This window comes from Cornus florida, unplaced genomic scaffold, assembly GCF_030987335.1.
Source record: "Cornus florida cultivar Cherokee Brave unplaced genomic scaffold, ASM3098733v1 CherokeeBrave_3.0.0_Hap2_Chr01, whole genome shotgun sequence".
In the NCBI taxonomy this organism is placed as follows: domain Eukaryota; kingdom Viridiplantae; phylum Streptophyta; class Magnoliopsida; order Cornales; family Cornaceae; genus Cornus; species Cornus florida.
Window position 1 is genome coordinate 113496832 of NW_026775571.1, and position 16171 is coordinate 113513002.

The 16171-nt window shown below is 34.4% G+C and overlaps 1 protein-coding gene across 2 annotated transcripts; it reads left to right on the top strand.

Moving 5' to 3' along the window:
• LOC132315164 (uncharacterized) lies at positions 1-12510 on the top strand. Of its 2 annotated transcripts, XM_059813877.1 has the most exons (11): positions 3-612; positions 2964-3108; positions 3808-3875; positions 4733-4803; positions 5078-5344; positions 8540-8703; positions 8790-8845; positions 8966-9018; positions 11848-12016; positions 12121-12218; positions 12303-12510. In XM_059813877.1, exons 1-11 carry the CDS (start codon positions 423-425, stop codon positions 12417-12419), a joined length of 1398 nt encoding a protein of 465 aa, XP_059669860.1. In that variant the 5' UTR covers positions 3-422; the 3' UTR covers positions 12420-12510. The 2 variants fall into 2 exon arrangements, with proteins under 2 accessions (XP_059669861.1, XP_059669860.1); XM_059813878.1 differs by lacking the exons at positions 8540-8703; positions 8790-8845; positions 8966-9018 and having other exon boundaries at positions 1-612.
• Positions 12511-16171: the final 3661 nt, after the last annotated feature.

Here is a 16171-nt window from a genome sequence, read left to right on the forward strand (position 1 = left end):
CAAGAAGACTACTCATATCTGGATCGTCGTCGCTATGTAGTGTCCCTATAACTTCTATATATCAGCTATCTACAATCACACAGGTGTCCCCTCGAATTTGTCTCGTCTTGTCTTGTCTTGTCTTGTGCCTTGTTGAATCGTATTAGGCGGGCCGCAGACCATGACTCCGTTCCCCAATCCTCCCTTTAAAGAGAGAAAATCATCCAACTATATGTATACGTATATATGTGTCACTGTGTAATAATACATGTCATTGAATAGCCAGGGAATGGGCTAGTGATCAGGATAATGCAGAGACTGACGATTATGCTGACATAACAGCGAGAAAAAGGGATCTTTGTTTATCTCTCTACTTTATCTCTCTAGGTTCCTGCGGCTGCGGGCTCGGATATACTCCGTATTATATTTAGCCCTGTATATAAATGGCATCACCGGCTCCATTGCTTCACTATTCTCCGAGATTCAACCTCACAAATGGACATTTAGGTTCGTCTTCTCATTCATCCTCCTCATCAGCAACACCACCGTCTTCATCGTGTTCTTCGTCTTCGCCTTGTTGTTCCTCCATCGATCGCCGCCAGAGCTTTAATTGGATCCTCTGCAACTCATTTGGTACTTTTTTTTGTTTTTGTTTTTGTTTTATCGTCTTTACTCAGCTATGTCGTTATGTAGGTTTTCATTTTTGTACTTCACAATTGGTTTATCGACGGAGCAAGTTATTGTATTATGTTTGAAATTCGGACCTTGAAATGTATTCAGTATCGGGAATTAAGTGCATATTTAACTAAAATTATAGTAATTGAACTACCAAGGTATTTTACAATTGTGCTAATAAATCCGTGTTTTTACTTTTGTGGTCATTATATTATTGCGTTTCAGTCCAGAAGCACTTGATCAACTATCTTTGTTTGCATAAAATTATATAATATTTCCTAAGTGGAGGTGATATTGGCAATGTAGGAAGCTTTTTTTTAGGTCTGCGAATGTCCCCTCTTCCTTTAGTATCTTTATTTTTATCAATGACTTAGAATTCTAATTAGAAGCATTGACATGTAATGTTAAACAAGCTGGTGATTGCATCAATACTAGCTGAAGATCTCTATCCTATATCACTATTAAGAAGATGAACAGTTGAATTTTGTTCTTGCAAGCAATGTGTTGCATAATTGACATTTCTACTTGTTGCCAAATTCTTGAGATATATAACCTATGTAAATGCTTTGATGAAAGATGCATTTGTCCACATTCATACAAGTGCTAGCTGTACCTAATACACATTTTGGCTCCTTGCGCTCCCTTGCTCCTTTAAACTTAACCTAGAGCTGCCTATGGCACTCATTCATGTTCACACAATAACCAACTAGTTATGGCATTCCCTTGGGGCCTTGTTCTTTTTCTCCTTACAAGAACTAACATAACTTTTCATGATGTTTTGCCATCTAGACATATGGATATTGTAATTATAGAAGCATTTATGTCTTACACTGTTACAGTAAAACTTGTTCCCAGTTATTTGTGTTTGCTTTATGTAGAACATATATTTGGTTAGCTCAAACTGGCCTCAGCTCATTATCGACCTTAATGAGTTGATGCCAAATTCTTGTGAGGTTGCTCGTCACAGGAGAGAAGCCGGTTGTGAAACATAGCAGGAAACAACTAGCATGCCAACAGAGATTTCTCAATGTAATTCTCATGGTCCAGGGTAGATACCAGAACATACCATAGACATTGAAGTTGAAATCAGGGGATAAGTGCCACGAAGATTGTAAGCCAGATATGTGAATGGCTTTGTTGGCAATTAATGTCAAGAGGTAACAGGGTCTTGTGAATTTGGTTTCAAGTATTTACGCAATGCTACAAAAGATGAATTCTCTACGGAGGCAAATTTAGAGGTTAAATATTGTGACAGATGCGTTCTACAACTACCTTGTATGGTAAAACATGATTCCTTGGTTAGAGTTGAGAGTCATGAGATGAAGAAGAAGTCAATTATGATGCTCAACAATGGATCACTAGGCAGGTCACAGGTGTTGAGAAAGATAAAATTGAGTTGAGATATGCATGATTACCCTCAGTTAAAATGTTGGCAGTACCAATTTCATTCTTTGCAGATCACTGAAAATATGATGACAAAATAAGACATGACTGACAACAGTGAACCAAGAAGGAATTTAACTTATGGTGTTAATCTCTCATATTGCCAAAATTTATTACTGTTACTGAAATTGATTTGGTAAAGACATGCCTATGAAATGCCAATCGATGGTAGGCTGTAGCTAGCAGAGTTTCACCAGGAAAATTATGATAAGACGGAAATTCCTTAGAATCAGATTAAAAAACAAAAGTCAATCAATGTTAATTCACTGACATTCACCAGGAATCAGATGATACAAGAAGAAGAAAACATGTCTATGACGGTCGCATGCATGATTGGTTTAGTAATCTGTCGGTTTTAAGATGTGTGCCTCATTTAAAAAAGTTCAAGTTTTAGCTTGAACACATTAACGAAGAGTTGGAACCTTACTAACTGAAATCATTGTATTCTGTAGCTCCTTTGTCACAGTTCCTGACTTCTGTTTGAGAAACCAGGGATCAAGTACCATTCAACACTCATTCAAGTGGGTTTTATAGCTATTTATGACCATTATGGTCTCCGCATCATCTCTGCAATGCTGTTGGAAAACCTTATTGCTGAAACTAGGGCCTTTAAGCTCTTTTCATATGCAGTGGATTGCTTCCATTGTTCACAGTTTTAAACTTATTATACTGAGAATGTTTCAGGTGACTCTTGTTTGCCCCAAAGTGATATGCTGGATAACTGCGCATGTCCTACATCTTTGTGCTTGCTTTGTATTTATTACTTTACTGTATCATACTGAAGCAGTTGATGATACTTTGATTTTCCTTTATAGCATTTCCTTCCTTTGGTCTGACCGTCTGAGTTTGTTATTAAACTTGTGCAGGTGTTAAAAATACCTGGAAACATCAAAGCTTCAGAGCTCATGCTATGAGTACCACTCAAGGAAGTTTTACATCACCAAGGGGCACTATTTGTGAGAAAGATGAGCCTGATCATCTTCTTGTTCTTGTTCATGGCATCTTGGCTAGGTACATATGGACTGATAACTATCTGCAAATTATATCCATAACAGAGGACTTACACATCAGAAAGGAAGTGAACATGAAAATAAGCGAAGAGAAAGAAAAAGCAAATGCTCATTATATGTGTTATTACTGTGATGTAAAATATGTGTGTGTGTGTGTGTGTGTGTGAGTGGATGCGGACTAAGATTTTTGAGTGTATACATATATGTATGTACAACGTGCTTGGTCAAAAATAGAAATGTTATGGTGGCAAAATTTAAGCACTTTGTCACGTGGTAGGATGTAATCATTCGTCTTTTCCAAAGCTTTTCCTTAGAGTTATTCAACTGGTTCATCATTCTCAGAGAGTTTTTCGAATAGTGTAGAACCCATTATTATTTAATCTGAGACGGTCTTCATCTATTTGTTTTGCTTTTACATTTTATTTATTTTATTTTATTTTTGTTTTGCATTGTCAAACATGTAGGGATTTCATTCTGTCTGTATGTTGTTACTCCAGATAAATTTTAAAGCTTAATAGATGATTCTCATTCTTACACTTGTGATATCGCATGAGGACCGTATTTAATATACAATGATTATTCTTGTTTTGTATTGTAGCCAACCCCAAATAGTTGGGAAAAAGGCTTTGTCGAGTATTTTTGTATTGTATTCTATATCCAAATTGATATTATTTTGACTGAGCCTCTCTTACTAATGCAGCCCAAGTGATTGGACATATGCGGAAGCGGAGTTGAAAAGGCGTTTGGGAAGAAACTTCCTAATTCATGGTTTGGTCATCTACGCACTGACATACTTCCGTTTTATTACTAATATATGAGTTTGATGTCATTTTTCTGTTTGACGTAATACAAATAAGAAAAGAAAGAAAGTACCAGAGTATCTTTAATTTTGGGATCAAGTAGGGAACAGCTGATTGACATGAGTTGAATACTGCAAAGAAGAGCAAAAGAATAGCATAACTTGGAATAATTAATCAGTTTAGTTGAGGGCTTTGTTCGGGAATCAGATGGTTGGGAAGGAGAAGCGTGGAGTTAGTATAAAAAAGACTTGCATTTTCGTTCTTTGACTAATCACATGGTTCTTGGTGGACAGTAGCACAATCAAGTATGTAATTTTGTAAATATTTTGAAGGATGGACCATGGAGTTGTAGTTGGGATTGCTGGGAAGGAGGGTGTGGTGTACAGGAAAGACCTTTGATTTTGTTCTCAAATTCAAGACATGGTTTGGATTGACAATGGCCATGTTAAGTTTACATTTGATGACATGAAAAGAGTTGAAATAAGGCACATGAAATGACGATGATAGTATACTTGTACACCGCGTTACCTCCTTCAAACATTTTTCAGATATAAAACTGGAATAGTCTGTCAAATTAGTAATAGTTTTGCAATATTTTGTTTCTGACATAAGCTTTAAGATATGTAACTTTATTCTGAGTTCAGTTTTGTTACTTGTGCAACGTGTTTCCTCCTCCTCCTAAAAATTTTCAAATATGAAACTGGAATAGTCTGTGAAATTGATTATAGTTCTGGAATCTTATGTGATATAAATTTTAAGATATGCTACTTTATTCTGATCTCAACTTTGTTCTCATTTCAACGTTTAACTGCTTTATGTGTGCAGCAAGTTCATGCAACACTTACACTAAAACCTTCACCGGCATTGATGGAGCTGGAAAACGATTAGCAGATGAAGTGAGTATTGAAATATATGTGTATGTATGCCAATAATAATGTTGCTTAGCTGCCACTACCTGCGCACTGGCAAAAGCCTAGGCTGTCATGTGGAATTGTGGTTTGAAGTGAGGTAGGCACTTCGTGCGGAAGCCGGAGGTTAAGTCTGTACCCATTCCAGGGGGATTTTCACTAAACAAAGACCTTTTTTCAAATCCTATAGTGTAGCTTATAGCTTTCATAAGAAATTTATTAAAATCCTGTTAGTACTTTGGCTGGCTTTTGCTATGATCAGGTCATGCAAGTTGTGAAAAAAAAAGACAGCCTAAAAAGGATATCCTTTTTAGCCCATTCTCTTGGTGGACTGTTTGCGAGATATGCAATTGCTGTCCTTTATTCACCAAATGCTTCAGGTCATAATCAGTTTGATGATCTAGCCATTTCTATGAATGCAAACCCAGAAACGGCATGCTCTTCGAGACGAGGTTTGATTGCTGGGTTGGAGCCAATCAATTTTATAACCTTGGCAACTCCACATCTAGGAGTGAGAGGGAAGAAGCAGGTTCGTTCTCATCGATATAGCTTGTTGTCTTAATTTGTTATTTTATGTTTATTTTAACATTGACACCATTCAGGGTCCACTTTTGCATCTTTTCTTGAAGTTATCTGTGTAATACATATTTTGACCGAATTGACATAGGTGTTCCATTATACTTGAATGCTTCCAATGGAAAAAAACAAAGTTGCAGTTTGTTGCTGGCTCCATTCTGTTAAATTGATGGGAGTTATATTTCTCCTCAAGACATTGCTAGCTAGTGGCCAGGTGAATTTTGTCTCTAATGAAACTAAGGTGGTTTAACGTGGTTTGAGTGGCGTGGTAGTTTAACCAGAAATTCTTTTATTGGCTTATAAAATCTCACCTCCAATACGTGGCTAATTGTGACTTGTTAATTGATTTAGTTGGTCAAAGATCTTATATTTTCAAATTTATTCAATCGTCTCTGATGTAGCTTTTTTGGCATCCACTATTGTTGTACCTTTTGTATGATCTTTTTCTTTTGTACTTTTATGCTTCTTCATTTTGCTAGGTTATAAATTTAGGAGGAGGAATATGAAGTCTTAAAGCTTCCTGTTGCTCTCTGGTGAAGAGCATTCTTTTTTATTTTATTTTTTGTTTGTTTTTTTCTTTTTGATAAGTCTCTGGTAAAAAGTATTCTCATATATATATATATTTTTTAAGGTGAAAAGTATTCTCAAATGACTGGTAATGAACTATGATATTTGTAGCAGAGTATAATCCAGGTTGAGCCATAGTTCCATAGTTTAAGATAATCACTCTCATAGATAATTACACGAGAAACTTACTCAAGGGCTGGTATCAGTTTTCTTTCGAAACACACTGTGTTCGGGTATAAGAAAATAAATTAGGAAGGGCAGAAGAATGAAAGAGAGAAGTTAGAGCAGGGAATAAGGTTTGAAACGGCAACTCAACGATAATACTTGCACTAATTCATGAATATGGGTAGAGTTACAATTTATGAAAAAAGGACCTATTTCTTTTTCATGTTGACACATTAGCAGATATGTGTTTGGAGTCTGGACCTGCCTGAATAAGGTTGTAGTTACATGGCATTTTGGGGTTTTTTAGGTTTCTTTGTGGACTAGTTATTCTTTTGTGCATTCAAATGTGGAGAACCATGGGGAAGCATGTACCCTAATATGGAGGGAATGTAAAGGAACGAAACCACAAATCACAATCAACGAGACAAGGATTGATGTACATTGGTACTTGGCCAAAGTTCATGGGCGTACTAGCAATGGAATTTTTTTTCTAAATTGGAGATTATGATCATGAATACCATTGTTGAAAACCTGATGAAACTTACCTCTCTCTCTGTCATGCGTGTGTGTGCACACAACTCATAAAACCCTGATCCCCATTGCTATACCATATGCTTTGCTCTAGTGCAATTACAACTTGATTTCAAGGTAGCATCTAGGACAATATGTGATGGCCTCACTCAACAATCCATGAGTCGTGTTGCTATAGAGAGAGGAAGAGTGTTACGAGGAGAGGGCCACTTCCTATAATTCCAATTCACATTGGGTCTCTACATTGTAATTTCACCTCTCTTTGTCATTATTACAATCTAATTAAACTATAATTTTTGTGGTTCCCCAAGATACCTATTTAAGAATCCCTCACCCACTATATCTTTGAGAAAGGAGATAGTGGTGATTTTTCTTTTATCGACTAACGTATTGGAATAGCTGGAAAAATCTTTGCAAAGTTTTTACTAGATAATTAATTATGCATAAAATGTTTATGTAATAAATGGTGCTTTTTATAAGTCCAAGTCTTCCCCTGCTTTGAGTGAGATGTTAGAAATTAGCTCTGACAACAAACCCCCCTCCTTTAAAAGCTTCCTGATGGTATAGCATCTAGATATCTGCTACCCACAACTTCCTTAAAGTTGGTGGTAAGTTGTTATTCTGAGGCATCAGTCTCTTTATGCCTCCTTTAAAAGCTTCCTGATGGTATAGCATCCGGATATCTGCTACCAACTACTTAAAGTTGCTGGTAAGTTGTCACTCAGAGGCATCAGTTTCTTTATGTTCGGCAATCGGTGTAATTACCAAATTACCGCATATTTTAGTTTTCCATTTAAAAAACTGAATATCGGCTTGCTAATTCCTTGACTTTAATCTGCAGTTTGCTTTGATGCTAAGTTGACTTTCTATTGAATATTCTTATGACTGGATATAATGTTGAAAATATACAATGTCAGGAAGAGGATTGAAAATTCTCACAAGATCCTTTCAAGTCGGTATCTATTAAAATGGATATAGTGCGTATTAATTTTCAGGTCAATAGCATCTCATGTAGTCCCATTCGTGATGAGATAGTGAAAGACATTTTGGACATCAGACCTGGAACAAACCTCAAGGTTCCTCTGCTATGTGTGTCTATTGAGGGTGTGAGTCAGGGCTAAGATCTTGCTGATATGCAAAAGTACATACAACAGTTGTGGTGATGTGACATTGAAATGAATTAGTAAACATGATACATTTTAAGCTTTAATACGAGGATTGTTAATAGCATTTATTCTTTCCAGAATCTTTTAGATAGAGGATAAAATATTATGAATTATATGTTGTCATAGAAAATGAAAATGTGACCATGTAAGAATCTTGGCATCAAGTTTAGTGGTTGGTAACACGACATACTAATTGGAAGCTGGCCTTGGAAATACATTAATGATAACTAAAAGGAGGGTCTCTTATCATACATTGCATATATGGACTCCAGAATGTATTATAGAACTGATTCTGCATGTAAGAATGAAAGATCATACATTTGAAATTACTGATAATTATTGCAGACTTTTTCCTGCACTATTTATTTCAGGTGCTGATATCTGTCTTCTTTAATGGGTAACGTCCATTATTATGCAGCAACTCCACAATGACCTACTTTTGGTGAAAATACATGAACTTTACTTCTTTCTCTGAAAAATGGAGAAAGGCAAACTTTTCTACTCCAGTCATTTGCGACTTATTAAAACATCTTTCGTGGTTATCCGTATATTATTACTTTGCATGGCATTTCAGGAATGGCCTTTCTAACACATAGAAATCCCTTGCTGACACTCATGCTTCTTGAGCATACATCTCTAATGAAGATTACATCTTTGTTGGTAGTGATTGGAATTGTGGAACCTGACCTCAGACAGTTAATTTATCTTTTATGATTCAGCTTCCAATTCTCTTTGGGGTTCCCATCTTAGAAAAACTTGCTCCACCAATTGCTCCCATATTTGTTGGCCGAACTGGTAGTCAGCTGTTCCTCACTGATGGTAAACCTGACAAACCGCCTCTTCTATTAAGAATGGCTTCTGATTGTGAAGATGGACAATTTATGTGAGTAAAGAAGGCTCTTTTACATTTTCAAAGGTGACACCTCTTTGCTACTCCTCCTAAACTTGCATGCTTCTGTTGTCTTGCAGATCGGCCCTTGGTGCATTTAGGTGTCGTGTTCTTTATGCAAATGTCTCTTACGACCGTATCCTGCAACATGTTATCATTTAAGTAGCAAAGCTAGCCTGTCATGCTTGCTTCTTCCTATTTGGCTGTTTGATGTTCCTCTGGTAAATTTATTTCTTGATGCCTTAACATTATCCAGATATGGTTGGTTGGCGCACATCCTCCGTAAGAAGGGAGACAGAACTAGTTAAGGTGATCTAGTGATTTCTTGTTCTAAACTGCTTCATATGCTCATATGTTACAAGTGGGACTTCCCACATCGGATCCGGATGAGAAATTGAATGGGTATAAATGGGTTGGCTGTTAGCTCCACCTAATAGCTTAAGCTTTTGTGTTGGATCGGAAACATCCGCCTGTTACAATTGGTATCAGAGCCAGACGCAGTCCTTGATCTGGTGCCACGCTAAGCGCCGAGCTGGAGGCGTCCGAGTGAGCTCTCCCGGGTAGGCAGGGTGGCCCAACCGCAATGAGGGCGTTGCGAGTTTGGGTGGAATGTTACAAGTGGGATTTGTCCTACATCGGATCCGGATGGGAAATTGAATGGGTATATATGGATGGTTACACCATTCTATTATCACTATTATTTATTCCTTTTAAAAAAATTGCCAAGTCGTCATTAAACGTTCATTCAATAGGTATTCTAGATATGAGCATTCACTTGAGGAAATATGTAAGAAGACACCAAATAGAGCTGTTAGTCATTTGCTCCTCTGGTAACTAAGTTTTGGGTCCCGGTCTAAGGTTCCTATATGATAAATGGTAGGGAGATCTAGGAATATATATATATTGGGAAGCCAGACTTAATACTACCAGTGCAGGGTCTAACAAGTATCATTGCAGAGTTTGAAGTTATTTAGATGCTATCAATCACATCGTTTACAGGCCTTGATCTTTCTAGAAGGTATTTTAAGAACCTTGAGTTTTTTACATGTAGGAATTTTGAAGGAGATTCAAAATTGTGCAATAAGCCTGTGAAATATGGGATTTACAAGGATGATGAATAATGAATGTTGTTTCTTCAAATGGTAGTACCAGTTTCGAAGAGCAAGGGTACTTTAAACAATTCCTTCTTTAATTAAGTGGGCAGGTCCCTTCTACTTTAACAAACTTCATTACATGGATCAGGTTTTTTATTCTATGAGTGTTTGCCAATTACTGTGGTCAGTTCAACTATTTTGTTTCTTAAAGTTTTGACTTTCTCAAAATATAAAATCTGATAGAAGGTCTTGAGAGTCACATATCAATGATCAAGATATTTTATGATTAGTGTGCAGAATCTGATAGAAGGTCTCGAGTCACATATCAATGATCAAGATATTTTATGATTAGTGTTATGGTTGATTTAGAAGGTGGATCTCTTTTTCTCCCTCTGTGTTTGTCTTAATCCTAATTCAGTCACCTCCCGTTTGGTTTTAGTTTGGAAGAGTTGTTTATGATTTTATTCATTTTTAAAGATCTTCCTTTATATAGTTAATTTTTTGGGTGTGTTTTGGACCCCAGATGGGAGGAGTTGTGGAATTTAAACATTTGATGGCTATAAAACTTTTGGTTACACTCTTAAAGTCTTCAAGCTGTTGGTCTAAAAATAATTTCAGGTGTTTGAAGGAAAATGAATACTGTTGCTTAGTGTCCTGATTTGTGAGGGTTAAAATTTATCAAAAAGAGATATAAAAATACGTAGATGAGAAGCTACCTTTTATTTATTTATTTAGGACAAAATTAAGAGACATTGACCTTTTACAAGTAACGTTATCCTTAAATTATTTCACATAATTTTTTAAAAGACTAACTTATTTTCATTTCACTTTTGATAGCCTTAACATTGATTAATGTAATTAATAATATTAATCTAAGAAAGTTGCCAAAGAACACAAGATTACACAAAAACAACTGTAAAGGGAATTTCCCACAAACTGGTTGAGGGAGATTAATCTATTCCTCTGTTGGGGATTTAATACGCTGAAGAAAATTCCCTTTTATCATGGTTAAGGGAGATTTGGAAAATATACTTTAATCATCACACTATTTGAGAGATTTTAGACATTTGATTTTGTTTTTCATAATTCCTAATACGGCAAATTCAGGAATGAACCGCCCAGTTTATACAGTTGCTATAATCTTGAGAAGTCATCTTCAAGAGTTTATTTTCAATTCTATTTTTGCACCTAAAATTTTCATCTCCTGACCTTTCTTGGTTTCAGAGGGAAGTAACTAAAATATTTCCTGCTGCTGTGTTTTTTTTATTTTTAATTTTTTTTTTATATTTTTGGTGGCCTTGGTGGCTATGTTGGTTTCTTGTACTTTCTATAGATGTGCTGCTCCTCCCTTTTTCGTATCTTTTGTTTTATAAGATATTTTTTTTGGGCATAAGTTTCAACCCTGTTGTTTAGCTTATAAAATGACTAACTAGTCTCTTACTAGTTAATTAGAAGGTTCTGAATAAAAAATATAATGTTCTCCTCAGTGTAAGCCTTGATTGCACGAGTCATGAAAAGATGCTGCAAATTAATGAACATCTTGACAATTAGACCTTAATGGGAATATAAAAAGTGAAACGAAGAATATATATTTTTTAAAGTCATCTAGGGGAAATGATGCGGACTGTTATGACAAGATGAGTGTCCAGTGTGTAATTCTTTGTTGCTTGTTGAATAAGAGTGTTTTTTTGGACTTCTGATATTTCTTGAACCTATAAGTCATTTTGTTGTTTTTTTGGCTTTATGGTGGTCCAGCTGCTAGTGAAATTGGAGGAGTTCTAGTATTTAAGATCCTATAATTTATAAACTATTAAATTTGTTGGGTGAACTGGGAATTTAAAAGGTTTGGCTCAATATTGCATTGTGTTCAACTTAAATAGCAGTGTCGAAGTTATTCAAAGTAAACAGTAAGAATTGAAATTAAAAATATCAAATTAGATTATATTATATTTTAGTATACTATTCCAATCAGAAGTATATTGTTGAATTCCTGTGTTTTTATTTTATTGTATTTATTTTTGATATTACCTACTAAAATTGGCAGCCCCCTCGGCGATCTTTGGATGGTTACAAGCATGTTGTAGACGTTGAGTATTGCCCACCGGTCTCATCTGAGGGTCCCCATTTTCCTCCAGAAGCAGCCAAAGCAAAGGAAGCAGCACAAAAAACACCCAACCCACAGAACACAGTAGAGTATCATGAGATTATGGAAGGTAATTTTCCTGCCAACTGAAACTGCTGATGAGACAGTCGTACAAATGAACTTCAATTGTTGTCCCACAAGAAGACAGTAATGATGGTTTCTGTTTGTCAACAGAGGAAATGATACGCGGATTGCAACAGTTGGGGTGGAAAAAAGTTGACGTGAGCTTTCACTCGGCATTCTGGCCCTTCTTTGCTCACAACAACATTCATGTACCGAATTCTATGAATTTTCCATTTTAATTTTGACTCCTTGTTTATATTCGTTAGTTGTTTACTATTATTGTTTTAACACAGGTGAAGAGTGAGTGGCTTCATAATGCTGGAGCTGGAGTGATTGCCCATGTAGCAGACAGCCTAAAGCAACAAGAAAAACAACAAGAATCTTCCTCATTTATTGCTGCTAGCTTGTAGCTGCTATGAAATGTATTCAGTTCATTTAATCTGAAAGTTGTACAATGGACAACATTTATATGATCCACAATAAATTTCTTTTTTCCATTGATGACACTATTTTACTGAATAATTTTCTTTTACACCAGTAAGTTTTAACTAGTTTGGGATCTGTCAAGTTTAGAAATGGCTGTGGCATCCCTTATTGGAATGCATTTATATATATATATATGTTTTTAATTTGATATTACTAGGGTAAGGCACCAATTTTCTTTATCTGTTAAATTGCATATTGTGCAATAAGGAATTTCAATTTATTCAAGTTAGGTAGCAAAACCCAGGACTTGATCTGTGTGCGTATGTGAGGATTAATTATGTCATTCAAATATATATATATTTTTTAAATAAGTAAATTACAAGAGTACAAAAATAAAGTGGGAATATCTGTCCGATATTATGATAAGAATATTATTATGATGCTAGAATGTTTTCAAGGCAAAGAACTCTAAAGTATTAAATTTATTTTATTTTTTAATTTATTTTTCATGGCAAGGAACTTTAAAGTACTCTTTAGAGACTTTAATCCTATATCTTTCATTTATAAATTGATTTAAGTTATCTGATAACATAGTTAAATAAAACCTACCCAAAAAAACACATGGTTAAATAATGGTCTAAATTTTATGCATTAAAATATCTATATTTTTGGTCCATCGGGTATTAACATTCGAATCGATACCAAAGAAAAATGGATATGTGCATTTAAATTATTTTGCATAAATTGGCTGCACATAGATCCAGACTCAAGTATGGTCATTTAGGGCATGTTTGGTATGTGTTCTATTTTTGTTGAGTACTGTAGTAGGAACAGTGAAAAAAATGCGTTTGGTAAAAATTGTATTATTTTATACCGTGTTGAAATGTTTCGTAAATAGTAGTTAAAAATTGAACACCAATTTGATATTTTTATATGTTTGTGCACTATAGTGTGATGAACAATAATTTTTTTTTTTTTTTTTTAAAAAAAAAAAACACTTAAATGACATTTTAAAACTAAGCATTATATTATTCAAACTTGAAATACTTTTTTACCAAATATTGTTTTCATGTTTTTGCTTCCAAAAATCTTGCAACAAATGAACGTTACCAAACATACTTCCAATTACTATTCAAAACAATCTACAACAAAACACTTATTTTTGTTTCGGGTTCAAGTAGTTCAAAATAAAAATACAAAAAAAATATAAATATTATAAAAATGGTTAAATACATTGACCTCTCCCGATATTTGACCTAATTACACTCGGATGAAACTTTTTAAAAATCTTGCAATGTTCTCACTTGTTATTATTACCCCCTATGTCCAAAAAAAATGGATGATCCAACCAAAATGCCCTCCCTCCATCTGATATGACTTTTTTTTTTTTTTTTTTCCTTATCTGAAATGACTTTGCTGACCTTTATAATGGTCTTTATTTACTAAAGGGCAAAATGCAATAAACCCCTCTACTATTTGCCTTTTGCAATAAACCCCCCTAGACTAATTATTTAACAAAAAACCCCTCCTCAACTATCCGAGGGGATAACAGAGTGGATGAAAAAAAGAAAAAGAAAAAAGAAAGAGACGAAAATGCCCATATTCCACTTATATAAGGCAAATTGTATAAAACCCCATCTACTTTGAATTTTTGGCAAGAAACCTGAATAAAAAAAGTTCACAAGATTTGTTCTCTTAAGGGTATGGTTAAAAGTTCACAAGTTAATTTTATTTTCAAACTAACTATTTTGGGGTAAATATATATTTTTAAAAAAATTGGGGCCAATTGAATGAAAATTTGGAATAAAAGTGAATTTTGTTTGTAAATTAACCTTTTTTAGGGGTGTTATACAAAATTTGAAAATTAGGAGGCTCAGAACCCTTGGCCACTCTATTCAGAACAAAGATGGTTGACGATGGGATGAAGATGATAATAGAGAACTTGATGTTGAATACGGAAGGAAATTGGAATTCAGATAAAGTTCTCCTTAGAAGGAGAGGTAATAAATGGTGTCGCATAACTCTCAGGTTCATTGAATATCTCTTCTCTCTCCCATTCTTCTACTCCCTTTTGATTTATCATCTCTATTTGGATGGTAACTAATTTCATGATCACCCTTTATATAGAAATCCTTTCCTCACCTATATAATAATGCATTACAATCAACTATCAGGATTTACTCTTTAGAATATTCTTTTAAATTTATAACTCTATATTATAATTTATCTTTTAGAATGTTGTTACAACTTTCTAGCTAAATCATCCAATAAGCACAATTCTAAACAACTTTCTTGAAGACTCAACCACCGGACTGAGAAAATGACAAATGTAAAGGAGCATGATGGAAGGTTCAAGCGAGTTAGGCCGGGGGAATTATGCATGGCCATAATTTTTAAGGCTCACATTCTATCAAAACATACCCACACAAATCACAATTCATCATCTCTATTTCTCTCTCTACATCCTTTTAGGGTGATTTGAGAATATGGAATGATCGACTTCAAAAAAAATTTGTAAGGGAATATCTTGTGTTATACCGGACCCACTGTTTTATGGAGATTAAGAATCAGTTTCAGTACTGGACAAAAAACAAGCCATCAAATGATTAAATACCTCTGAAATTTAGATCACAGTTATTTCTCTAGGCGCACAAAATATACGAAAATCTATTTTCTCGCAAAAATTGAAATTGTGCACTTTAAATATTACTTTCCTATCGTACTCATATTAGTTATTTTTCTTCATCTTCACTTAATTAGATGGACTTCATTGAAAAATAGAGTTTCTTTCTTCTGTAAATTACTTGTTTATATAATCATGTATTATCAATTTAATTGTTTGTATTTTTATTTGTGCTTCCAAAATTAATTTATTTTTTCCTTTCATTATTGAATTATTTTTTTTCAATTTTTTTTTCAAAAGGTCTTAAATAAGTAATGTGTATATATATATAATTAATAATATATATATATACATAATTATTTGTTGATAGCAAAAGTGTTTGGTGAAGTTTTATTAAATTAGAGGATGTGATGTATTATAATAATATTTATCGTAGATTTACTTAGAATGTCATGTATCAATGTATGAGTGATACAACTTAAAATACGTAGAGAGTCTTTAACTCAAAGGATCTTAGTCCTTTATTATACATAATATTACAAAATAAGTAGAAGCGGTTACTGAATTTGTTTTAGACATATCTGGTTTTTCAAAACTGTAATGTTCCTCGAATCAAGAAGATAAACTCATTTTTTTCTTAGGGCCTTCCAGCCGGTACTCTTTCTATATTCTTTGGGCTCGTTTTGAGGGCCTGTGCTTTGCCTACTGCAGCATGTTTCTGTTATTTCTTCTACCTTGCAATAAAATCTTACTTTCTACCATGCTAGCTACCATAACCACCTATGGTTTGACAATCAAATTTAATTATTTATTTATTTATTTATTATTTATTTATTCAAGGAATGAAACTACCACAATACTTTTGGGCAGACTAGAACCTAGTCGTAATAGTAACGAAGCTAGGTTGGTTTTGAGGTGTCATTTAAGCCACAAGTTTTGGAGATAAGTTTAAAATGATATATAGCACAATCCCTTACGCTCTTTAATCTATTTGATAACAAAGTTGAATAATGGTCTAAATTTTATGCATTAAAATAGAGCTTTTTGTCGTAGAGCTTTTTATTTCAATTAGGTGTTTTAAACTCAAATTAGGCATTTAATTGGTCCACCTAA